Source organism: Podarcis pityusensis, assembly GCF_964106645.2.
Source record: "Podarcis pityusensis genome assembly, chromosome: 1".
In the NCBI taxonomy this organism is placed as follows: Eukaryota; Metazoa; Chordata; class Lepidosauria; order Squamata; family Lacertidae; genus Podarcis; species Podarcis pityusensis.
The window spans coordinates 10,318,555-10,343,255 of record NC_138028.1 but is presented as its reverse complement, the minus strand read 5'-3'; the positions used below and the strand labels follow the sequence as shown (position 1 = coordinate 10,343,255).

General features: G+C 45.6%; 1 protein-coding gene across 6 annotated transcripts in view; it reads right to left on the bottom strand.

The window, feature by feature from the left end:
* The window catches only part of SYNE2 (spectrin repeat containing nuclear envelope protein 2), a 236,383-nt gene that overhangs the window by 186,413 nt on the left and 25,269 nt on the right, over window positions 1-24,701 (bottom strand). For all 6 annotated transcript variants that reach the window (XM_081000779.1, XM_081000783.1, XM_081000782.1 and 3 more), the window contains exons 3-11: window positions 16,027-16,088; window positions 14,517-14,612; window positions 13,967-14,044; window positions 12,036-12,128; window positions 10,607-10,788; window positions 6,121-6,317; window positions 4,978-5,078; window positions 2,949-3,050; window positions 527-664 (exon numbers count right to left, since the gene is read on the bottom strand). In XM_081000779.1, coding sequence (XP_080856905.1) covers window positions 527-664; window positions 2,949-3,050; window positions 4,978-5,078; window positions 6,121-6,317; window positions 10,607-10,788; window positions 12,036-12,128; window positions 13,967-14,044; window positions 14,517-14,612; window positions 16,027-16,088 — 1,049 coding nt within the window. The remainder of the gene's footprint in view (window positions 1-526; window positions 665-2,948; window positions 3,051-4,977; window positions 5,079-6,120; window positions 6,318-10,606; window positions 10,789-12,035; window positions 12,129-13,966; window positions 14,045-14,516; window positions 14,613-16,026; window positions 16,089-24,701) is intronic.

The window sequence follows — 24,701 nt, the reverse complement described above, 5'->3', positions numbered from 1 at the left end:
TCTTGGGGATTTCTAGGTCTGAACGTCTTGCATGGAGTCTTGGGCTAGCTTAGGGGCAGGGAACTTCTTTGAACCTGAGAGCTGCATTGCCTTAGGAACAACCTTCCATGGGGCACGTGCTACTGGTAGGTGTGGCCACAAGCAATAGTGGGTGGGCCAGGCAGAAGGAAGAGATTTCTGCACATGCGTCTCCCCATCAGGCAAGCAAAGGACCTCATCACAAGTGGAGACATTCCAGTTAAGCCAAAGGACATGAGAAGGACATGGAGCAGGGCCAGTGAGAGGTGGCGGGGTCTGGAAGAGTCCCAAGGGCCAGATGGAAAGGCTTGGAGGGCCACATTCAGCCTCCAGACTCAACAGGCAACAGCGTCCTCTCAATCTCTATAATGCTCTGATGCCCTATTTGCATCACGCCTGGAAAGCGCAAAGAAGCATTTCCTGGCCCATCCCACCCTCCTAGACGTGAGCAAAAGACCTTCCCATCGGCAGCATAAACCGCAGCTGCCTCAAAAATATTTCCAATGACCTGAGAGGTTAGGCTGTCCCATGCATCTTTCATCTTTAGATAATCTCCGCTTGTCTCCGATGCTTTTCTTTTAGATGTCAGGAAGGACTGAAAGGCCTTTTTCTCTGTGTTAAATGATTCCATAAATGATAACATCTCCTAGGGATAATTAATAAAAAGAAAAGAGATTCACTTTCAGAAACTTTTAAAGCAGGATTAAATCAATAGATGAAGGATAGAGCTATCAACAGCTATTAGCTATAATAGTAATAGTAATTTATTATTTGTACCCTGCCCATCTGGCTGGGTTTCCCCAGCCACTCTGCGCGGCTTCCAAGATTAAAAATACATTAAAGTGTCACACATTAAAAACTTCCCTAAACAGGGCTGCCTTCAGATGTCTTCTAAATGTCAGGTAGTTGTTTATCTCTTTGACATCTGGTGGGAGGGCGTTCCACAGGGCGGGTGCCACTACCGAGAAGGCCCTCTGTCTGGTTCTCTGTAGCTTAGCTTCTCACAGTGCGGGAACCACCAGAAGGCCCTCAGTGCTGGACCTCAGTGTCCGGGCTGGACGATGGGGGTGGATAATAGTCAAGAGTTTAAGAACAGCCCTTCTTGGCCAGGTCAATGGCCCATCTTAGTCCAGCATCCTGTTCTCACACTAGCCAACCAGTTGTCTATAAGAAGCTCACAAGTGGAAACTGAGCACAACAGCTCTCTCCCTTCTTGAGTTCCAGCAACTTGTATTCAGAAGCATACGGACGCTGACATTCTGTTGTGCTCAAGCCCTGCTTGTGTGCTTTCTTGTACTCCTTAGTCCAACTCCTTAGTCTTTTCTTCTCCCAAAGATATCCCACAAGACAGCGCAGGTTTGGGACCAGTTTCCCTTCTCCTCCCGATCTGCTCCAATACTAGGCAGACAATGCTAAGCTAGATGAAACAGGGCTCTGGCACAGTTTCCTATGTTCCTATGATGGCCACTAGATGGCTTGAAAAAAGGGGACACAAGAAATTAACACAAAAGGCTATCAATGCCTACAGTGGCTCATGGAACCTCCAGATTCTATGCCACCTACGCTGCCAAAGGCAGAATGCCTCTGAATACCAGTTGCCAAGAATCACAGGCTGGCAGAGTGCCACTGCTCTCATGTCCAACTTGCAGGCTTCCCACACAGTGTGTTTGGCCAGTGTGTGGACAGGGAGGGGCTTCTGGCTTGATCCAGCAGGCTCATCTTATGCTATTGGAGTGCAATCATGGGTGAGACGTGGGAGGTGCTGTGGTCTAAATCAAAGAGACTCTTAGGCTTGCCAGTCAGAAGATCAGTGGTTCGAATCCCTGTGACCGAGTGAGCTCCCATTGCTCTGTCCCAGCTCTTGCCAAGCTAGCAGTTCAAAAGCACACCAGTGCAAGTAGATAAATAGGTACTGCTGCAGCGGGAAGGTAAACAGCGTTTCTGTGCGCTCTGGTTTCTATCACGGTGTTCCATTGTGTCAGAAGTGGTTTAGTCATGCTGGCCACATGACCCGGAAAAGCTGTCTGTGGACAAATGTCAGCTCCCTCGGCTTGAAAGCAAGATGAGCGCCACAGCCCCATAGTCGCCTTAGGGGTGTTCTTATGTTCTTATCAACGGCAACTAGTCGCAGTGGCCATGTGCTACCTCCAGAATCAGATGCAATATGCATCTGGATACCAGAACATGGGGGACATGAGTGGGACAGCTCCTGCTTGCCTGCTTCCCAGGGGAATCTGTTTGGCCACTGTGGGAAAAGGATGCTGGACCAAGTGGAGAACTGTCTGGTTCGGCAGGACTCTTCTCCTGTTAGCATAAAGCTATGCTTATATTTCCCACGACTAATGAGCCCCTTGGAGATTTCCGACTCTGCTGTGAATGATGGATAGGCTGCAGTATTTGTCTGTCTGTTTGATCATTTTGTTTAATATGTTTGTGGTTCTCCCCTCAGTGTTCTGAATTTGTTTCTTGGTTTCTAAATTGTGTTATTCATTCCAATACTGTGGTACCTCGGGTTACATATGCTTCAGGTTACATATGCTTCAGGTTACAGACTCTGCTAACCCAGAAATAGTACCTCGGGTTAAGAACTTTGCTTCAGGATGAGAACAGAAATTGTGCTCTGGCAGTGCGGCAGCAGCAGGAGGCCCCATTAACTAAAGTGGTGCGTCAGGTTAAGAACAGTTTCAGGTTAAGAAAGGACCTCCGGAACGAATTAAGTACTTAACCCGAGGTACCACTGTATGCAGAAGTTTAACGCTTTTATAAATCTGAATGAGCACATTTTCTTTTTCCTTTTGCGGGAGGGGGACAGTTCCCAAAAGACGGAACACTGAAACTTTGTTTTACAAATGACACAAAAAAATAACCTTCAGTTATTTACCTTGCAATTGCTACTATCTCTGAAGGTATAAGTCTACAATGTAACTTACTTGGAACTTCTCAGAAAAGGGCATACTTTCTGTCTCCGACAACAACCTTGCTAACTTCTTTTCCTGAGCGTTCAGCCAACTCAAGGTCTGGTTGACTTTCCCCTGGGAAACAGAACAGAAAGTTGCCATTTTTGTTTTATTTTTTATCACTCCTCCTGACAATTGCAGTTTGCACTGTTACAAGAGAAGGTGCCTTATCAAACATATTCCCAAGGCTCTTTCCCCTTGCAAACTGCTTCAGTGCAAACCTAGGGAAACAAACGCAGCAATCCAACAGCATTTTGGAAGAGGTTTATTAGCTTTGCTTTAGTTCTATGTTGCTTTTAATGCACATCCTGGGGTTTTTTTTGTAAGTCACTTTGAGCTACTTTTTTTGTAAAAATAAAATAAGATAAAATATAAAAGACAAACGAGTTCAAACAACAACAATGATTTCCTGTGGCTCCCCGTTTGTGGAAGGCTCTCCCTAGAGACTCACGACTAGCACCTTCATTTTAGACTTTTGGGAGCCAGGCAAAAACATTACCCTTCAACCAGGCATTGCACTGATTAACATCCTATATCCTTTTAAATGTGTTTGTTGAAGGGGTGGGTGGGTCATTGGTTGCGTTTGCTTTTATTATGTACTTTGTGTTTTTTATATTGTCTTTTTATCCCCAGGTCAAGGTTAAGGGCCAGGGAATATTACATCTGCAAGAGCCATCTGTGCTATGGGCTACTCTTTCCCCCCCTTTTATTTTTTATTTTATTTTCAATGCAAAATTACAACAAAAATTACAAACATTGAAATAAAACTATACAAACAAGAAAGAAAAACAGAACACAAAAGAGGAAAGGAAAAAAGAGCACACATCTACAAATAAAACCATATCTTCATTCGAATCTAGTCATTACATAAAGGTAAAGGTAAAGGTACCCCTGCCCGTACGGGCCAGTCGTGTCCGACTCTAGGGTTGTGCGCCCATCTCACTTAAGAGGCCGGGGGCCAGCACTGTCCGGAGACACTTCCGGGTCACGTGGCCAGCGTGACGAAGCTGCTCTGGCGAGCCAGCACCAGCGCAGCACACGGAAACGCCGTTTACCTTCCCGCTATAAAGCGGTACCTATTTATCTACTTGCACTTAGGGGTGCTTTCGAACTGCTAGGTGGGCAGGAGCTGGGACCGAACGACGGGAGCTCACCCCACCACGGGGATTCGAACCGCCGACCATGCGATCGGCAAGCCCTAGGCGCTGAGGTTTTACCCACAGCGCCACCCGCGTCCCCTAGTCATTACATACACATACACATATTGACTTCCTTCCTTTGTTCTAAGACCTCAAAAATTTTACTCTTTCTAAATTGTTGTGTCTAATGTAATTACCTCTATCTTTATACTTTTTACATCATTTTTCTTTTTATTTAACCCTGCAAAGCGCCATTCATTACATACAGACATGCTTACTCCAGAACAACGTTTTTTCATAGTCTTTAGCGCATCCCCATTCTTTTAATAATTTCTGGTCCGATTCTCCCTTTATGAATGCTGTGAGTCTTGCCAGATTCGGGCTGCTCTTTTTTGGTCCAAGAGCTACATCACCCTTAAGCCAACCCTCCAGGTTGCCAGCAGTGGGCGTGACCAAAGGAGGTGTGGCCACCCCACACATTTCCCCATGTACGCATACCCAGGCAGACACACAAGCACACATTCCATTGATCTGTGCAGATCAGCTGAGAAGGGGGGGGTTCCTTTCCTTGTTCCATTCATCAAATGATCAATCTGACAATCGATCGGGAAGAAGGCAATTCCTACCCTCTCAGGTTGTTGGGATTCCTGTAACCACAGCACTGGGTCTACTATTTATTCATTTACTGGCAGAACCTTGGGCACCAGGGGAAAAAATGTTTTGAGGGGTGGACAGATCAGGCCCCTGACCCGGGGTCAGCTTCCCCTGCTATAGGGATGCTTAGATATAACTCAAGACTTCGTATTCCAAAGCAAACAGGGAATATATGAGGCTTGGTCCAAAAACAAAACAGGTCACCATACCTGCATCTCATCTTCAGCCACAGGTAGACTTTTGAAATACTGCAGAAACTGAGCCACGTATGTCATGATGGATTTCTCATCTGGACTGACGACATCAACATCTGTAAAATGCCAGAAGCTATTAAACATCTCAGCACCCCAGAGGGTCTAAATGGAATGAGGCGGGCTTTCAGATACAGTGGTACCTCGGGTTACATACACTTCAGGTTACATACGCTTCAGGTTACAGACTCCGCTAACCCAGAAATAGTGCTTCAGATTAAGAACTTTGCTTCAGGATGAGAACAGAAATCGTGCTCCGGCGGCGCGGCAGCAGCAGGAGGCCCCATTAGCTAAAGTGGTGCTTCAGGTTAAGAACAGTTTCAGGTTAAGAACGGACCTCCGGAACGAATTACCATATTTTTTGCTCTATAGGACGCACCCGACCATAGGACACACCTTGTTTTAGAGCGGGAGAACAAGAAAAAAAATATATCCCCCCCCCCCCGCTCAGCGCCCCTTCAGTGAAGCGGCAGGAGAAACAGAGCACCTGAAGCCTTGCATTCCCGGCTTCAGCAAAAGGAACCTGAAGCCGGCGGAGCGCAGCGGGAACTCGCGCTGCGCTCCGAAGGCTTCAGGCGGCTATTCCTGAAGCCTGGAGAGCGAGAGGGGTCGGTGCGCACTGATCCCTCTCGCTCTCCAGGCTTCAGCGAAAGCAACACGAAGCCTCCGGAGCACGGAGGGAGCGCTCCCTCTTCGCTTCGGAGGCTTCACGTTACTATCGCTGAAGCCAAGGAGCCTGCATTCACTCCATAGGATGCACACACATTTCCCCTTAATTTTTGGAGGGGAAAAAGTGCGTCCTATAGAGAGAAAAATATGGTAAATACTTAACCCAAGGTACCACTGTATTTGGAGCCGTTTAGGGCTTTCAACACATGTCCATATGAAAGACACACTAGAAAACATGTGAAGTAAGTTGCCTGTATTATGAAAGCACCTGCTTGGTCATATTTATTCCCATTCACAGATTTTGGTACAATTCCCCTCCCCTCTAGCACATTCATATTGAAAACAGGGTAAAAAAAATCTATGCCCATGAAAACACAACCGACACTGTTATGACTGGAGACACTCTGTTCTTGGGCACAATGGAAGGTTTACCGTCAGGTTCAAGCAGCCGGGGTATGTTGAGTTCTGTCTCTGCAATTTCGAAGGCCTCCTCCAGGTTCTCTTTGTTGGGTCTATCTTTTGCTCTCTCCACGTCTACCAAGTCCGGCCTCAAGGCGTGAATGATGGCCAAGAATGCCAACCCATTCCTCCAACTGGATTTGAAGTCTGCAACGCTGATGGAGCCATGCCTGTGCCCAAAAACACCCACCCACCCAAATGTCTCTTCAGTTATTCCTGTAAGCAGTGACACTGTGCTGCCAACCATGTAAGCAACCCCCCCCCACCAGCACCCTATTTTTACAGCCTGGGACAAAGCACAACACTGTCTCTTAACCAGTTAAGGGATGGGGAGCAAGCTGTAGACCCACAGGTGCCCTCTCCCACCCCACAGGGGTAAAAACTCCCTTAGATCTGCCTTGATTTAGAATTACATCTGCACCGAGGTTAACCTCAAGACTCATGCTAACCAGGGTTCCCCCAATTAACCAGAGGCTGAAGTGAGTTCAAAAACGCTGGTTTTGGGGAAAACCTTGAAGGCCTTAAATGGCGGTTAAAGGTAAAGGACCCCTGACCATTAGATCCAGTCGTGACCGACTCTGGGGTTGCGGCGCTCATCTCGCTTTACTGGCCGAGAGAGGCGGCGTACAGCTTCCAGGTCATGTAGCCAGCATGACTAAGCTGCTTCTAGCGAACCAGAGCAGCGAGCGGAAACGCCGTTTACCTTCCCGCTGGAGTGGTACCTATTTATCTACTTGCACTTTGACGTGCTTTTGAACTGCTAGGTTGGCAGGAGCAGGGACCGAACAACGGGAGCTCACCCCGTCGTGGGGATTCGAACCGCCGACCTTCTTATCAGCAAGTCCTAGGCTCTGTGGTTTAACCCACAGTGCCACCCGTGTCCCTAAAATGGGGTTAGACAAGATTAATGGAGGACAAGGCTACAAAAGCCATGTGATATCACTAAAGCAGAATTAGCTCTACTGCTAATGCACAATTATAGTATCTAAGAAGTGTTGAAGAATATACCTGCCCTAAATGAGCAGTCTGGCAGGGAAGGGGCTCCGTTTTAAGAATGGAAGCCATTATATTATACTTTCCGCCCGGTGGCAAATCTATTTCGAGGCAATTACAGATAACGTTTGAGAAAAATGTGCCCGGTGACTTCCTACAGCACATTTGTTTCCTAGAAAATGCAGCCATGCCGAGAGACGAAGGAATGAGTCAGAATGAGTGCTGACATAAAAATGGGTTGTGTATTGTAGATATGCAGGAAGGAGGACAAAGGCTAAGGCTGGGCACCGCGGGGTGAAATCAGCGATCTCACTTGTTCAGAATGTCAGGGTTTGTTGGCAGAGTGGCCAAACTCACTTGGGGAGTGGAAACCACTTAACTTGTCAGACTTTCTCTTTGTTCTTTGTCCTGCTATTCAACTCCACCCCTGTTGAGGAAATCAACTTAAAAGTCCTTTGGCTAGGCTAAAGAAAGCTCTTTGGCCCCGCTGACCAGCCTGCAAGATCAGGCCGCTCTCTTTGGGGAAGGGCTGTATGTAGCTCAGCGGCACGGCACACGCCTTGTCTGCAAAAGGTCCCAGGTTCGAATCATGGTGTCTCCAAGAAGGGCCGAAACAGACTGCCAAAATTCTGGAGAGACGCTGCCGGTTGGTGTAGACAGTACTGAGGCAGATGGATCACTGGCCTGACTCAGTAGAAGGCAGCTTTGCATGCCCTATTTATATCAACGGTGAGGACTAGAATCTCAATATTGTTTTTAAAGTAAGTGCCATAACCTAGTGGCTGAACATCTGATTTGCACACAGGAGTCCTCAGGTACAACCCACAACATCTGCACCTCTACCTGCGGCAGGAGAGGAGGAGTAACTGAGTCAACTGCAAAGCAGGTAAAGTTACCATCTCTCTGCTTTGCTCCGCTACTGCTCCCCTCCTGAAGGGAGAAGAGAGATTCAGGACCATCCCTGGAGGATAATGCCACCCCCCAGCACTGAATTGGGTGTGGTGGTGGGGTTAAAGGGGGGAAACTGTGGGTTTCAGGTGAATGGTTTTTTGTACTACAGGAAGTTGAGGCTTGGGGGGTGTGGGTGGAGCTGTGAGTTAAACCACAGAGCCTAGGACTTGCTGATGAGAAGGTTGGCGGTTCGAATCCCCGCAACGGGGTGAGCTCCCGTTGCTTGGTCCCTGCTCATGCTAACCTAGCAGTTCGAAAGCACATCAAAGTGCTTTACCTTTACTTAAGTTGAGGCTTTGTTTATTTTTGTTTATCAAAATATAATAATTTTAAAAAAACAAATACCATACATGTCAAAAATTGCACATATGCATTCCAAAACATAATAATTTTTCTTTGCTTTTTTTGACTCCCCGACCCCCATTTTCCATGGTGCTTTTAATTTCTCCCCCTTGCTGTACCTGATCTTCTCCGTCTTATATCATAACCACCATACAAGAAACTCTAACTCCTTCTGTTGCTCATGGTTCAAATCCTGCACGTGAATTCAACATACTATAATACTTCTTTCAAATATTAATATGTTTATTTAAATATTTAAATGTTTTTTTTGTTAGTAAGCGGGCCTGAGTATTGTTTTGCTTATCATTTGATAATGGTTTCTTTCATGGATGTTATGCTGTATGCAATATTAATGTCTATTATTATTAAAAATTTGTATGCCACCCTGTACCTGCAGGTCTCAAGACGGCTCTTAACATAAAATCACAATATAAAAACATAAAATACATAATAAAAATATAGCCTTTGGCTTGGAGTCAACTTGATCCCCTCCCCCTCTTTCCTCTTTCCTTTCTCCTTCTGTGATGGAACTCCTATTTGGGGACTTCCTTGGCTTTTTTTCTGGCCCACATAGGACCAATCTGGATAGTTGGCCTTGGTGAAGATTGGACGTTTTCATCCCCAAAAAGTTTTTGATTTGAGTTTCTACTGAAATGAGGCTGCATTTTAATGTTGGATTTTAATCTTGTTTTTAAGTTGTATCTTAATCAATTGTTTTATACTTGGCGTTAGCTGCCCTGAGCCCGGTCTTGGCTGGGTAGAAATAAGAATTTTATTATTATTTATTATTAAAAACAAGAAAAATCCAATAATCCCCCTCTCCCCCTAACATATTTGTTTTGTTTGTTTCTTGTTTTTTTAAAAATTTATTAACAGGCCAATCACGTCACATTATTCAAATCACATTAGTTCCAAATTATACAGCCAAATTTTAAATTTTGTTGAGGGTACCCATACATCAAGCTCCGAACGAGTCCAAAATTCCGGATAACTCCAGGCATCACTTATTTTACTGCTTTAATTAGACAGTTCTATCCAGTTCGATCCGGATAGTCCTTTATTACTTTCTTTCTCTTGTTGTTATCATATATTCCTTTCTTTGCGATCTCTTCTCCCTAACATATTTGAAAAGCACTTTTCCCCTATGGTAATATGTATTGTATATCTTTCTTTCTTTCTTTCTTTCTTTCTTTCTTTCTTTCTTTTGCTGTAAGCCACTTGGAGACCTTTTGGAGACCTTTCTAATCAAAGCCACTTCTGTGCACACCAAGGAGGTGGGGTTGCGGGCTTCACACCCCACCCCCGTGATAACAAGGGAATCCCCGTCCACCTCATACCCTGGGGCAGCCAATCGGCCGGCTCCAGGGGCGGGGCCTCGGCTATTTAACCCGGCCGCAGCCGAGGCCCCTCCTCTTTCCCTCGCTACAGCTGACACGGTTTTTTTCCCCTCCCATCCCACCCAACTAGGCTAGGCTTCCCGACGTTGCTATGAACTACGGTTGGTCGCCGTCAAGGGGCCTGGTAGGAATTTTCCCAAATGGCAGATTGGCACCAGCCACTTGGCTTTCGCCTATCTCGTAGCAAACCGTCACAACTCTTCGGTATTGGCGGTTAGGCATTGGTGGGGGTACAGCTCTATTGTTATGCAAATGAAGGGGGAAGGAGCGCCATCACCTTCCCCAAAACAAGGGTAGTCCGGTAAAGGATTCCAGGGGGGCGTGGCCTTGTCCTAAGCCTAAGGAGGTGTGGGCCCACGGCACGCCCCCACACGGTGACGTCAGGGGGAGGTCCTAGTTGACATGCCTCAGTAGGACTCCTCCCACTGGTGATTAACCCTTCCGGCCTTGGCCGGTTAGTAGAAAGGACCAATGCCTAAAGCCAATTCCTGTAATCAATAAAGTTGTGGCCTAATTCGACCCATTAACCTGAATTCTTGTGTCCTGTGACTTTCTTTCTTGGGGGGAGGCGGGAACTCGCCACGCAAGGGAAATGAAATGAATCTTAAACTTTGGAGGGCTGCTGTGGATCAATGGTTTAAATCAATGCAAGGCAGGTTTCTGTGTTCCTAAGCATCGCAGATTGGTGCAGAAAACAGGATGGAATGGGCTTGCAAGCGAACGCATGCAAAAGCGGCACGGACTGCAGATGGACTGATTTGAGCAACCCTACATACGTGGCGCACTGCTCCTTGGCCCACAACAGAAGAGCCTTCTTTGCGGACATCTTCCACCGTTCCTTCGCTTTAGCATTTCGTTTCGCCGGTGGGCTTGCTGTCGGCGATGAGTCCACAGCACTCGGACTGTCCGGCGAAGGATGACCGTAGCCACAAGCAAGAGTCTGGGCTAACTCTTCAATCTACCAATGAAGAATAGAGGGGGGAGAGGGAAAGGAATAGATTTATTCCACAGTCATTGGTAAGAACTAGGGTAAAAGGTAAAGGTAAAGGGACCCCGACCGTTAAGTCCAGTCGTGAACGACTCTGGGGTTGCAGCACTCATTTCGCTCTATAGGCCAAGGGAGCTATCGTTTGCATTAAACACCCACAAAAAAGCAAGACAGATAATCATTACAGTGCTTGCCTATTAACAAAATGAAACATTAAAAAAGGTGCAAAGTCCTGTCTGTCACCACAGAAAAGTCATCAAGAGATTCCTGAAAGTCAAAAGCAAAGAAGAGCTGGCTGCCAAATCCCTGCTGGAAGTGTGCTCCACAGCACGGGGACCGGCGACACTACAGTAAATGCCCAACTTCTACTAAGGCCTCTATAATTTAAAGGTAAAAGTACCCCTGACTGTTAGATCCAGTTGCGGACGACTCTGGGGTTGCGGCGCTCATCTCGCTTTACTGGTTGAGGGAGCCGGCGTTTGTCCGCAGACAGCTTCCAGGTCATGTAGCCAGCATGACTAAGCCGCTTCTGGTGAACCAGAGCAGCACACGGAAACGTCGTTTACCTTCCCACCAGAGCGGTACCTATTTATCTACTTGCACTTTGACATGCTTTCGAACTGCTAGGTTGGCAGGAGCAGGGACCGAGCAATGGGAGCTCACTCCGTCGCAGGGATTCGAACCGCCGACCTTCTGATCGGCAAGTCCTAGGCTCTGTGGTTTAACCCACAGCGCCACCCGCGTCCATAAGAACTAGGGTACAAAGTCCTAAATCAGTGACAGACCTTGGGGTCTTGAATTTCAGCAGCGCCCTGTGCGGGAACCAAAATCTGGCGCACACAGCCCTGGTCTTCCTTAACTCCCAGAACCCTTAATAAACTACAGTTCCCAGAATTCTTTGGGGGGAACCAAAGGCCTGTTAAAAGTGTTAGTTATTCAAATGGGGCATGGTATGTTGGTCATGTGGGATTTGATTTGCACATCAAGGCAACTTTAAAATGAATGAAAACTGTGAAAACTGAGATGGTACAGTCCTCTCCTAAGGGCCATTTCACCTCAAACGCCTAGGCATAGCTTTTCAGATGGCATGATCACCGCTCTCCTCCCCTGACACACTGTTCGGGGGGGGGGGGGGTCTCCTTGCCTCCATCCCCTGAGCCAATTTCGGCAAAAACTAACTTGGGAAATCTTTCTTCCAACCTTGATCAGCTACTCACGTGAAAATGCAATATGATTGTCCAAATCAGGCCAAGCACAATGGACGGTTTGCCTTCAATGATATCAGCAACATGGATGTTGATCAGCTTGATCTGGGAAAAGAAGAATAACTGTTATGTCTGAGCCCGGCTTCGGCTGGGGAGGGCGGGATATAAATAATAATAATAATAATAATAATAATAATAATAGAACAAAGAGAAGGGAAATGAAGCACAGTTTTAAAACAGCTCTTGTGGGATGTTTAAACCTGTAATGCTGTGTATTTGTGTATATTTTGTGTGTGTGTGTGTGTGTGTTTAATCACAACCCAACAAAGGAGTTCAAAAAGAAGAAAAAATATGGTATATACTGGACTCCTATGAAAACATCACAATCCAAATCCACCTCTAACCATGTACAACAAGTTGTTTCTTGTCATTTATCTCTTTATTTAACACAACCTCTATACTGTTTTATTGTTGTTCTTCTTGTTGTTTAAGCCTCTAAGTCTAAGCCATGAGTAGGCAAACTAAGGCCCGGGGGCTGAATCTGGCCCAATTGCCTGCTAAATCCGGCCCGCGGACGGTCCGGGAATCAGCGTGTTTTTACAGGAGTAGAATGTGTGCTTTTATTTAAAATGCATCTCCAGGTTATCTGTGGGGCATAGGAATTTGTTCATTTCCCCCGCAAAAAAAATATATAGCCCGCCCCGCCCCACAAAGTCTGAGGGACAGTGGACTGGCCCCCTGCTAAAAAAAAAATTGCTGACCCCTGCTTTAAACAGTTTACAAAAAATATAAAATTTTAATATTATGGATAAAAAAACAGTTAAAAACAGGTATTTAAAAATAAGCTGAATGATGAATAAAATCGATGGTAGCTAAAAATAAATAAATAAAACTCATGTAATTTCTATGGTGTCTGGATAGACAATTTTGTTTTCCTGAACAAAAATGTTGTAAGCAGTTGCTGAACAGAGTACAATGACGGCACCCGCCTGATGTCAATAGGCAGGGAGTTCCAAAGTTTAGGTGGTGCCGAAAGTCCTTGCAAAGGTTACCGTATTTTTCGCTCTATAGGACGCACTTTTTCCATTCCAAGAATTAAGGGGAAATGTGTGTGCGTCCTATGGAGCGAATGCAGGCTCCTTGGCTTCAGCGATAGCAACGCGAAGCCTCCAAAGCGCAGAGGGAGCGCTCCCTCCGCACTCCGGAGGCTACGCGTTGCTTTTGCTGAAGCCTGGCTTCAGTGAAAGGAACCCAAAGCCTTTGGAGCGCAATGCGAGGTCCCGCTGAGCTCCAAAGGCTTCAGGTGGCTATCCCTGAAGCCTTTGGAGCGCAGTGGGAACTCGCGCTGCGCTCCAAAGGCTTTGCAACCTTGCCGTCGCTCCTGGACCTGTTTTAGGGACTGGGGTCGGGGGAAGCTCGGGCTTCCCCCGCCCCAGCCCCGCGGCTAAAAATGAAGCCAACACAGCGAGCGGATTTTTTTTCTTGATTTCCCCCCCCCTTAAAAACTAGGTGGTCCGGTTTGCCTTACGGAGCGAAAAATACGGTAATTAATACCCAGTTTGCCAAGCTGCAATCCAGCAAAGTGAGTTACCAAAAAAATCATTATTTGGTTGATAGTGTAAAAGGTGTGTGTAAGCTGCAGAGAGATCATAGTGAACCTAGATTGCTCATTCATATCTATAAAAGTGTGCATAAAAGTATCCTCAAGACCAGACTTATGGAGTCCTTTCAGCTCTTGAATTGACTGTAGTTGGGATCTATAGCAAACGCTTTAGTGGAATTTCCTGCTGGAAAAAAATATAAAGCAAAACAGCACATCCAGTTCTGTTCTAAAGCATGTCACTGTACAGCTTTGCTTCGAATGTGCTGTTCTCGTCTTTTTTTACAACACTTTGGCACCCGAGCAAACTCAAAACCGTCTTTGAGGCTGGAGTAATACTGACCGATCTGTTCTTTAGGAACGTCAATGCATTTTCAATGTTGCTTCTGCACTGGAAAGTGTTAGATCCTTTCTCACGTGGCTGGAGGGAGAGAAAGAGAGGATACAAACATGGAAATTCAGGCTCCAGATTACAAATTTCAGATTTTGAATGGCTCTTCTCATGTTCTTATGTTAATTTCCCAGAATATATTCTGCTTTGTGGTTTAGAAATTTCAGCAATTTTTTGAGAGTGGGCGAGGAAGGAGTTGATAGAACACACTGTGGGAAAAGGGGGAAAGTGTTGAGACATTTCCAAGCTTCTCCTAGCATTCTTAAGAGCTAGAAACTTGGGATGTTTTCTTGAGAGAAAGTTCAGAACCTCAAGATCCTTAATTTGGTGCAACAAAACTGAGTTTCTGTCTGCATGTCAAACTCACACCAGGCCCAAACTGCAATTTGCCACGGAACAGGGAAAGAAATTCAAGCATGAGGACTGATGGGCAATAAGTAAGTTCATGGTTCTTTTAATTGACTTTAAACAAAAAGAATCACATGCAATGGGGCTACCTTACCATTTGTTGTCCTGAGAGGACCTCCAGCAGATCCAAAAGCACATGTCCCTCCCCGATGTCCGTATACAAGTCCGAGACAAAGGAAGGTGGGGAATGCTGCAAAAATATTTATCGTTAAGCAACCTTTCTTATTCTAATATTTATAAGCTATACATTCAAGGGGGCATAGTAAGGCAGAATACGACATAGAAACCTAACACTGCAATAATAAGAGCAGTCAAAATAATAATAAGAGCGGTCAAAAACACCAACGGCATATCAATAAACCGGTTGGTTAAAAACAATGATCCACATTTTGTTGGGATACTGCCAGGGAGACAAAGGCCATCATGCCTCCACGTCGATTCTGGACGATCCATCAATCTCCCGAAGAAACGCAGTATCAGACAATTAGCGACGCAAGCCTCAGAAACAGCTGTCCACATTCCAAAGACTTGTGCACGCCCTTTGCAGAGTTCGCACAACAAAAGATGCACTCAGGAGAGCAATATCCTAACACATTCTGCTGTCTGAACTGTACAGGTTTCAAAACAAGTCTATAAGAAAGCTGGCAGTGATTGCTGCCAGACCTCTACTGGCAAGGGCACAGCCTGCCACACCAATGGCTCAGTAACTGGTGAAAACCAAGCAAACCCAGTATTTTTTTTTCTTTTGGGGGGGGTTTAAAAATCGGTGTCGGTACTCATATCTTGATAAAAGTGATGTTGGGTGAAAGATCACTGAATTTCAGGGGGTTTGACCAGATGAGCCACATGGTCCAATCCAACTCTCAACAGTTCTGTGATTTTATGGAAATACTGAAGAGCACCATCATAAAAAATCTGCAAGTACTGCTCTCTCAGAAAAGCAGTACCATGTTGAATGGAAAACGAGTGAGGTCCCAGTGCCTGATTTACGTATTAGCTAAACAAGCTATAGCTTAGGGCCCCACTCTCTTGGGGGCCCTCCAAAAAATTAAAAGGGAAAAAAACTGGATGTACATTTCCAAAATGTAAGACAAAAAACAAATAAAATAAAACCTACATACAGCAACAGTGTTTTGTGTTGTGTAGGCTCCTATGATGTAAGTAATGGGCACCGCCTGCTAGCCTGCTCCCTAAAATATCACTGGTTTGCTATTATTATTTCATGTTATAGCAAGTTTCTAGAGACTAGATTATGAATCTTTGTAAACTGTGTTTCTATTGCCAAATGCCAATGTGTTTGCATTACTAACTTTGTTACGAATAAAAAATCATTTTAAGTTAGACCTTAATAATTACTTCACTATTAATATACTTCTTAATTGCATTTCAGTTCAACAATTACTTCGATAAAATACATATTTTGTTATGTGCAAATGGCTTTAGATACCTATTAGGTCCACAAATTACCATACAGCATATATTCAACACCAAAAACAGCGACAATTTGTTGTTGACAAAGGACAGCTGGACATATAAAGGGCCCCATTACCTTCAGTAGCTTAGGACCTCATCAAACCTAAATCCAGCCCTGGTCATTCCCTTACCTTTTCCAACTGCGAGTTGATCCAACTTGTGAAGGTCCTCTTTTGCGTGTTCTCCTGCTCCACTATGTTAAAAAAAACAAAAAAACCAAATTGAAGAATCACCCATGAACGGAGAAGATAAACATACTTTTAAATAAAACTTTAAAGCAGGTCTGCGGAACTTGTGAGAGCCAGGTGTGGCAGGAAAATACTAACCTCCTCCTTCTCTGTGCCTTGTGATCTGATATCTGCTCCTCACACACACTTCACAAATTGTGGAACAACTGTAATATTTCCCCCACACACCCCCAAGCTGTTACTGAAAAAGCCCCTTCCTGCAGCTCTTCTGTGCACTGGTGTTAAAGTTGTCTTCTTTCTTAATGTAAATTTAATAATTGTAAGATGTTGCTTCAATTTTACACCAACCGTATTATATATTATCACATTTTTCCGTACTGAGAATACCCACAGTTATCATTTCACCAGGGCTTAAAAAAATTTAAAAAAAAAAAATCAGTACATGAAATATACTCGGAGTCTAGAGTGGATTTCATGCTCTTTATACAGCTCATAGTGGTGAGGAGGAATGGAAGTTCGCCCACAATATCTGCTTATATACATTATTTACACAATGGGCTGCACGTGACTGGCTAATTCCGGGATTCTCCTGTAGGCCAATCAGGTTGCGGATTCACTTCCACCTAGAACTGGATTGGGTGGCTCCTGCAGACCAATCAGACTGCTGCATTGTTCTAGGACCAATCAGACCGCTGCATTCTTGGACCTTATTGTTCTAGGACCAATCAGACTGCTGCATTTTGGACCCTATTTAACTCAGTACATAACAGTACAAAAAAAGGCCACCAATTATACTAGGGGAAAGAATCAGAATTGTTTTCGTTTTTCCCTCCCAAAGCCAAATTTGTTGTTGACAAAGGACAGCTGGACATGTAAAGGGCCCCATTACCTTCAGTAGCTTAGAGCCTCATCAAACCTAAATCCAGCCCTGATATAGACAGAAGTTAAGCTATCCCTGTCCAGATAGGGGCGCAGCTGGGCCACCAACCAAAGCTGATGGAAGGCACTCCTCCCCCCCGCAAGGCCACCTGAGCCTCAAGCAACAGGAAGAGGATCCCGGAGTACCCCCAAGCTACGAACCCACTCCTTCAGAGGAAGTATAACCCCATCAAGAGCAGACCATCTCCCACCCATCTGGTCTAGGGAACCATCCACTAACAGTGCCTCAAGTCTTATCTGGATTGAGCCTCAGTTTGTTGCCTCTCATCCTGTCCATTACCGAGGCAAGACAACGATTTTGCGCCATGTGTGCAGGTTAGATCCAGATTCAGTGTGTGAAATGGAATTCCCTTTCAAATCAATGGGACCCAGATTCAACCAACTTGGGTTTCCACCACGTACAACACAAGCTGTAATCCGAAACACACTTGAAGGGAAATAAATCCAATTGAGCTCAGTAGGGCTTACTTCAGACAAAACATGTTTACAGAGTCTGGCTACAAGTGTCTGCTCCTGATAATCAATAGTGCTTAAAGTATTTTACACACAGAATTGGAAAGCCCTTCTTAAACGCTTTGCTAGCTAGACTGTTGTCAGAGAGTGTTTTTTTTAAAAACCTCCAGGAAGTCTTGAGGCAGCTATTGAGGTTTGCATTTCATTTGCATGTCGTCAACATTTGTTATGCAAAGGACTGCAAAGGATTATCTTGTTCCCAGTTCAAAGCAAAGGATTAAATTATTAGCGAAGCAATTCTCGGCAATAGAAGCTGGAAGTTCGTGTTTGGTCTCTGGCATTCGGGGCCTGCTGCAAAATGGACTTTTCAGTCCCAAATGGCAAAAAAGGAAAAACACCCTCACCTGCTATTCCACCCACTGGGGTAAAAGATACAGGTAACAGTATCACCTCTACATCTCCCTGTGGGTGGAAAATCAGCTGGGAAGGAGAAGGTGAGGTGGGAAATGGCTGGAGGAGAAAGGGTTAAGCAGCCCCTCCACTGCCATTGCCATTGAGATAATATCCACAGTCCTCCTTTCCAGGGAAAATGTTATACAGGATGTAATTGTAGATAAGAGACATCACCTTGCCAACAAAGGTCCGTATAGTAAAAGCTATGGTTTTCCCAGTTGTGATGTATGGAAGTGAGAGCTGGACCATAAAAGAATTGATGCTTTTGAATTATGGTGCTGGAGGAGACTCTTGAGAGTCCCACGGACTGCAAGAAGATCAAACCTCTCCATTCTTAAGGAAATCAGCCCTGAGTGCTCACAGGAAGGACAGATCCTGAAGCTGAGGCTCCAGTACTTTGGCCACCTCATGAGAAGAGAAGACTCCCTGGAAAAGACCCTGATGCTGGGAAAGATGGAGGGCACAAGGACAAGGGGACGATAGAGGACGAGATGGTTGGCCAGTGTTCTCGAAGCTACCAGCATGAGTTTGACCAAACTGTGGGAGGCAATGGAAGACAGAAGTGCCTGGCTTGCTCTGGTCTAGGGGGTCATGAAGAGTCGGACACGACTAAACGACTAAACAACAACAACAATTGGAGAAGAGAGAAAATAATAGAATGGGTTGTATCCAAGGCAGCGCTACATAAACATTTTATCAGCACAAAGATTTCTGGGTGAGCTATGGAATGTTAACCCCTCTTTTCCTCCCCTCTGCCCCCCTAAACCAGGTGTGGAGGACCCCCTGGTCCTGAATGGGGTAACTGTGCCCCTGAAGGACCAGGTGTGCAGCCTGGGAGTCATTCTGGACTCACAGCTGTCCATGGAGGCGCAGGTCAATTCTGTGTCCAGGGGAGCTGTTTATAAGCTCCATCTGGTACGCAGGCTGAGACCCTACCTGCCCGCAGACTGTCTTGCCAGAGTAGTGCATGCTCTGGTTATCTCTCGCTTGGACTACTGAAATGCGCTCTATGTGGGACTACCTTTGAAGGTGACCCGGAAACTACAACTAATCCAGAATGCGGCAGCTAGACTGGTGACTGGGAGCAGCCGCCGAGATCACAATGTAGAAAGATCTACATTGGCTCCCAGTACGTTTCCGAGCACAATTCAAAGTATTGGTGCTGACCTTTAAAGCCCTAAACGGCCTCAGTCCAGTATACCTGAAGGAGTGTCTCCACCTCCATCGTTCTGCCCAGACACTGAGGTCCAGTGCTGAGGGCCTTCTGGCGGTTCCCTCACTGCGAGAAGTGAGGTTACTGGGAACCAGGCGGAGGGCCTTCTCGGTAGTGGCACCCGCCCTGTGGAACACCCTCCCACCAGATGTCAAAGAGATAAACAACTACCAGACTTTTAGAAGACATCTGAAGGCAGCCCTGTTTAGGGAAGTTTTTAATGTTTAATAGACTATTGTATTTTAATATTCTGTTGGAAGCCGCCCAGAGTGGCTGGGGAAACCCAGCCAGAGGAGAGGGGTTTAAATAAATTATTATTATTTATTATTATTCTAGAGGTTCCCCACAACCCTCTGGAGCAGATTTGCAGGGGAGGGGGGGAAATACACAAGTGGAAATCCTTGCACTGAAGGGGCGCATTAGTTGAATGCCACTGTGCCAGACTTCAAAATTGGACCAACCACGCAGGTAAAGATGGGGGCTGTTAAGGAAAAATAAATACTCAGTACAGTGGTACCTCGCAAGACGAATGCCTCGCAAGACAAAAAACTCGCTAGACGAAAGGGTTTTTTGTTTTTTGAGCTGCTTCGCAAGACGATTTTCCCTATGGGCTTGCTTCGCAAGACGGAAACGTCTTGCAAGTTTGTTTTCTTTTTCTTAACACCGTTAATACAGTTGCGACTTGACTTCGAGGAGCAACGCATAGAACGCGGTGTGGTAGCCTTTTTTGAGGTTTTCAAAGACTTTGGTGATTTTTGAAGCTTTTCCAAAACTTTCCCGACACCGTGCTTCGCAAGATGAAAAAAATCGCAAGACGACAAGACTCGCGGAACGAATTAATTTCGTCTTGCGAGGCACCACTGTACTCGGGATGGGGAAGAAATACAATTCAGTTCACATTTAAAGCTGAATCTATCAAATTGGCAGTTTCTGAAACAATATTAAAAGTGGGGAAACAGCCATCCTTCAAAATTTGCACTTCTCTGAATTTTCTGCTTCAGTTCTCCAACCAGTCAGCATTTATACAAATGCACGCTAGGGGAAATTGTGCTTAAAAATGAATATACAGTGGTACCTTGGTTTTCGAACGTAATCCGTTCCGGAAGACCGTTCGAGTTCTGAAACGGTCGAAAATTGAAAACTCAGTATGGAAGCCTAAAATGGAAAACTCAAAACAGAAGCCGCGTTTCCGGTTCAATTTCAAAAATCGAACTATTCATCAACGGAGGCATTCAAAAACCAAGGTACCACTATATCAGTGAAAATAGCATACAAAAATGTGTGACATTCAGAAAAAATGCTTGCAAACATGTGTGCGTTAGACAAAACTGCAGACAAAAAATTATTTATCAGGAGAACTTCGCCCTGAAATGCTGAAGAATTTTCATCGTGATTTTAAAAGAAAAGAAAGAAACCGTAAATTGCTGCAGAACGGTGGAGAACTGAATTTAAGATTCGGAAAATTAGAAACTGAGGGAACAGAAACTTACAGTTCCTTCCATGCCAACTCAAGACTGGTCCCTTTAAAGAGAAGCGTTACTTCTCCTGAGATAGTCTAGTCTTGAGATTAGCCAAGACCATCGGAGTCCTGAGGATTCTGCAGGAACGTTCCCAGGAGGATGGCTAAGTAAAATACTGAAAGTGCCTGTAAATTTTGCCTTGTATCCCAGGTTCTACAAATGCTAGAAACAGATTCCTAAACAAAAATGAAAAGCTAGGCATCTGGGAATTATGGTTCACTGGGTGGGAGCCGACCCCTTACCCTCCCCACACATGGATGTCCGTGTCAGAGGGCACCGACTGCAACAGAGAAGGCACCATCTTGGTTATAATGCTGTGCAGAGATTTGCAAGGTAGCCTCACTTCTGGAAAGAGGCATAGAGAGCATGGCTGCGTACCCACCTTGATGCACATTTAAAGCACATTTCCTCCACAACAAAGGATCCTGGGAACTCTAGTTTGTTAAAGGTGTGGGGAATTGCAGCTCTGTGAGGGGTAAACTACAGCTCCTAGTATTATTTTGGTGATGCAATGCACTTTAAATGTGTGGTGTGGATGTGACCCAAGTTGCAGGGATGCGGGTGGTGATGTGGTCTAAACCACTGAGTCTCTTGGGCTTGCTGATCAGAAGGTTGGTGGTTCAAAACCCCGCAATGGGGTGAGCTCCCGTTGCTCTGTCCCAGCTCCTGCCAACCTCGCAGTTTGAAAGCACACCAGTGCAAGTAGATAAATAGGTACCGCTGTGACGGGAAGGTAAACGGCGTTTCCGTGCGCTTTGGTTTCCGTCACAGTCCTCCGTTGCACCAGAAGTGGTTTAGTCACGCTGGCCACATGACCTGGAAAGCTGCCTGTGGACAAACGATGGCTCCCTCGGCCTGAAAGCTGCCTTTGACTGGACTTAACCGTCCAGGGGTCCTTTACCTTTTACCTTTACTTAGCAGGCAATCGAAACAAAATAAAAAAATTCCTTCCAGTAGCACCTTAGAGACCAACTAAGTTTGTTATTGGTATGAGTTTTCGTGTGCATGCACACTTCTTCATGAAAGCTCATACCAATAACAAACTTAGATGGTCTCTAAGGTGCTACTGGAAGGAATTTTTTTATTTTGTTTTGACTACAGCAGACCAACACAGCTACCTACCTGTAACTTAACGGGCAATGTTGATTATTCTGGGTTTTCTTCCCTGCTCTCTCCTTGATCTTAGTACAGTGGTACCACGCAAGACGAATGCCTCGCAAGACGGAAAACTCGCAAAACGAAAGGGTTTTTGGTTTTTTGAGTTGCTTCGCACGCGGTGTGGTAGCCTTTTTTGAGGTTTTTGAAGACTTTGGTGATTTTTGAAGCTTTTCCAAAACTTTTCCGACACCGTGCTTCGCAAGACGAAAAAAACCGCAAGACGAAAAAACTCGCGGAACGAATTAATTTCGTCTTGCGAGGCACCACTGTAAGTTATAATTATAATGTACATATATATGTGTGTGTGTGTGTGCGCGCGCGAGTACACAATCCTAGGTATGAATATGCAGAAGGAAGTCCTACCAAATGTAAGGAGACTTCCTTCTCCTAAGTAAGCATGCAAAGGATTGCAGCCTAAGTCAATCACCGAAATTGCTCGTCAGTTCAAACAGCTGACTCAGCAGGCAGGCAGAATTGGTACCATCCAGCAATCAATTTTTATCTATCTAGGGCATTTGATGCCATTTAAATAATCACTGCAGCTGCTCCCGCACCACAATTCATTTTCGGCACGGTTATATTACTCTTTCCATTCTGCAACTACTCCAGGGCTTAATAGTTTTCTACAAAAGCTCAGATCCTTCCATCATGTGATTCATTAAAAAGGACTTTTTTATGACTAAAGGACAGATGAATGGACCCTTTGTGTCAGGCGATTTTAATAAGGCTGGAAATGACCTTGGATTTATCTTGCCCTAGTTGTTTTCACGATGTAACCGACCTAAAACAAATACATTCCATCTCAGATTCATGCAGCTCTCCCTCTGCTCCAGCTCAGGATCAGAGGCAAGGCACAACAGATCTGGCTGTGCACCTGTCCATTTAAAAAGTGAAATTAAGGAAAGATGACGTTCTTCTCCTTCCCTCGGAGCTGGACCTCAGTGTCCGGGCTGGACGATGGAGCTGGAGACGCTCCTTCAGGTATAAAGGGCCGAGGACGTTCAGGGCTTTCCCATACTGAGCTGTCCCATCTTATGCAGTAGCTGTACAATGTCTAGCTTTTATTGAGTGTTTATTCTGATTTGTTTTGGGGGCAGTTATAGGACAATGAGTATTCATCCTTTTTTTTTATTGCAAGGTGTTTACAGGGTATTCCCATTATTCATTAGTTCATCTCACGCGTTTCAATGCATCAAATAACAAGACCACCTTTTTTAAAAAAAATACAGTGGTACCTCGGGTTACATACGCTTCAGGTTACAGACTCCACTAACCCAGAAATATTACCTCAGGTTAAGAACTTTGCTTCAGGATGAGAACAGAAATCGTGCTCCGGCGGCGTGGCAGCAGCAGGAGGCCCCATTAGCTAAAGTGGTGCTTCAGGTTAAGAACAGTTTCAGGTTAAGAACGGACCTCCGGAACGAAGTAAGTACTTAACCTGAGGTTAACACACTGTAGGTGTGTTAGGGCACCAGAGTGGCTCAGTTTCCCTTTAACTGCACCAACCTACAGTTCTGATATGCATAGGAATCCCTCCGGCAAAATACTGACATTCTGGAAGTTCCTAAAGCCATCACTGCTGCTAAACTGAATTTGGGACTTTTTCCTGTATCGTGAGGGCTTCTAGAACTGCATAACAATTCCCCGCTAAGAAGGCGAGAAAAGAAGGCCACAGAAGAACATCCATCCTAATCTGCCACACGAAGATTTGCAATTATGCCCTCTAAGAACTGACGGAATGGAAGTAATGTTTTGTGATCTTGTTATTTCTGGAGCCGGGCCAATCTGACAACACCGCAAGATCAACAGTGTGATGTAACCTCAACTAAAAAATAAAATAAAATTATTCCGCTTTTTCACCTAGGGGTACCCACCTTCGAAAACAATGATTTGATTTCAACTTTTCCAACACGCGTTTTGTTTTCTGCTGTGTGTTCTCATTCTCCCTTCTGGGATGGAGAATAGTAGTGCCTGCTTCGCTAGCTAACTTCTCTCAATGCCTGTCAGAATTGGCACCCGATCATAAGAATTAAATAGGTTAAGAAGGGGGAATTACGCACTGGCAATAGTGTGCAAATTGGATCAGAGCGCATGGAGAGTAAATCCTGCACAGGCTTGCTCACACCTGCCGCCCCCCTCCCACCTCACCCCCCCTCCGCTGGCACGCCAAGGCTTAGTAGCCATAGGAACAGGAGGGAAGAAGGTGTTTGATGGACGGCTTATCAGTCCCTACAATCCCGCAGCCACTCACTCCCCTGGAGAACTCTTGCAGGACAGCAAAAATCCAACAGCTTGGATTGGAAGGCTCTGCCTGCACCCGTAGGGCTAAAATTCCCAGAGTTCCCTGGGAAGAGGGATTATCCAGCTAGAGGGTGGGGAAAGACTCTTACCTGGGACTCTAGAGAGCCCCTGCCACTCAGCGTAGACCAGGAGTGGGGAACTGTTGGCCCTCCAACTGCTGAAGTACAACTCCCATCAGCCCAAGTCTGGGCAATGGCGAAGGGAGATAGGAGTTGTAGTTCAGCAACATCTGTGGAGTATGGTTACCAGATTTTTTTCAATGAATCCGGGGACACTTTTTTAAAAAAAAACTGAGTAGCAACAGGGAGTCAGTAGTGGGGATGGTGAAGCAAAAGACCCTGGGCCCAAGCACACACGCCTATTGTATAAAGGTGCAAAGCCCTTCTTTCGCACCCTGTGAAACATAAATGTGCAGAGTTTTTAAAAAACTGGGCAGCGGCGCGCCACCCGTCCGTGACTCCTGAGCCTCCCCCAAACTCCTGCCCCCTTTTTGTTTTGACAGCTCGGGGGGGCCCTCGGGAGTAGCGGGCGGGTGGCCGTTGCTGAGGAGGGGTGCAAGGCACACGGTTTCTCTGCCAGGC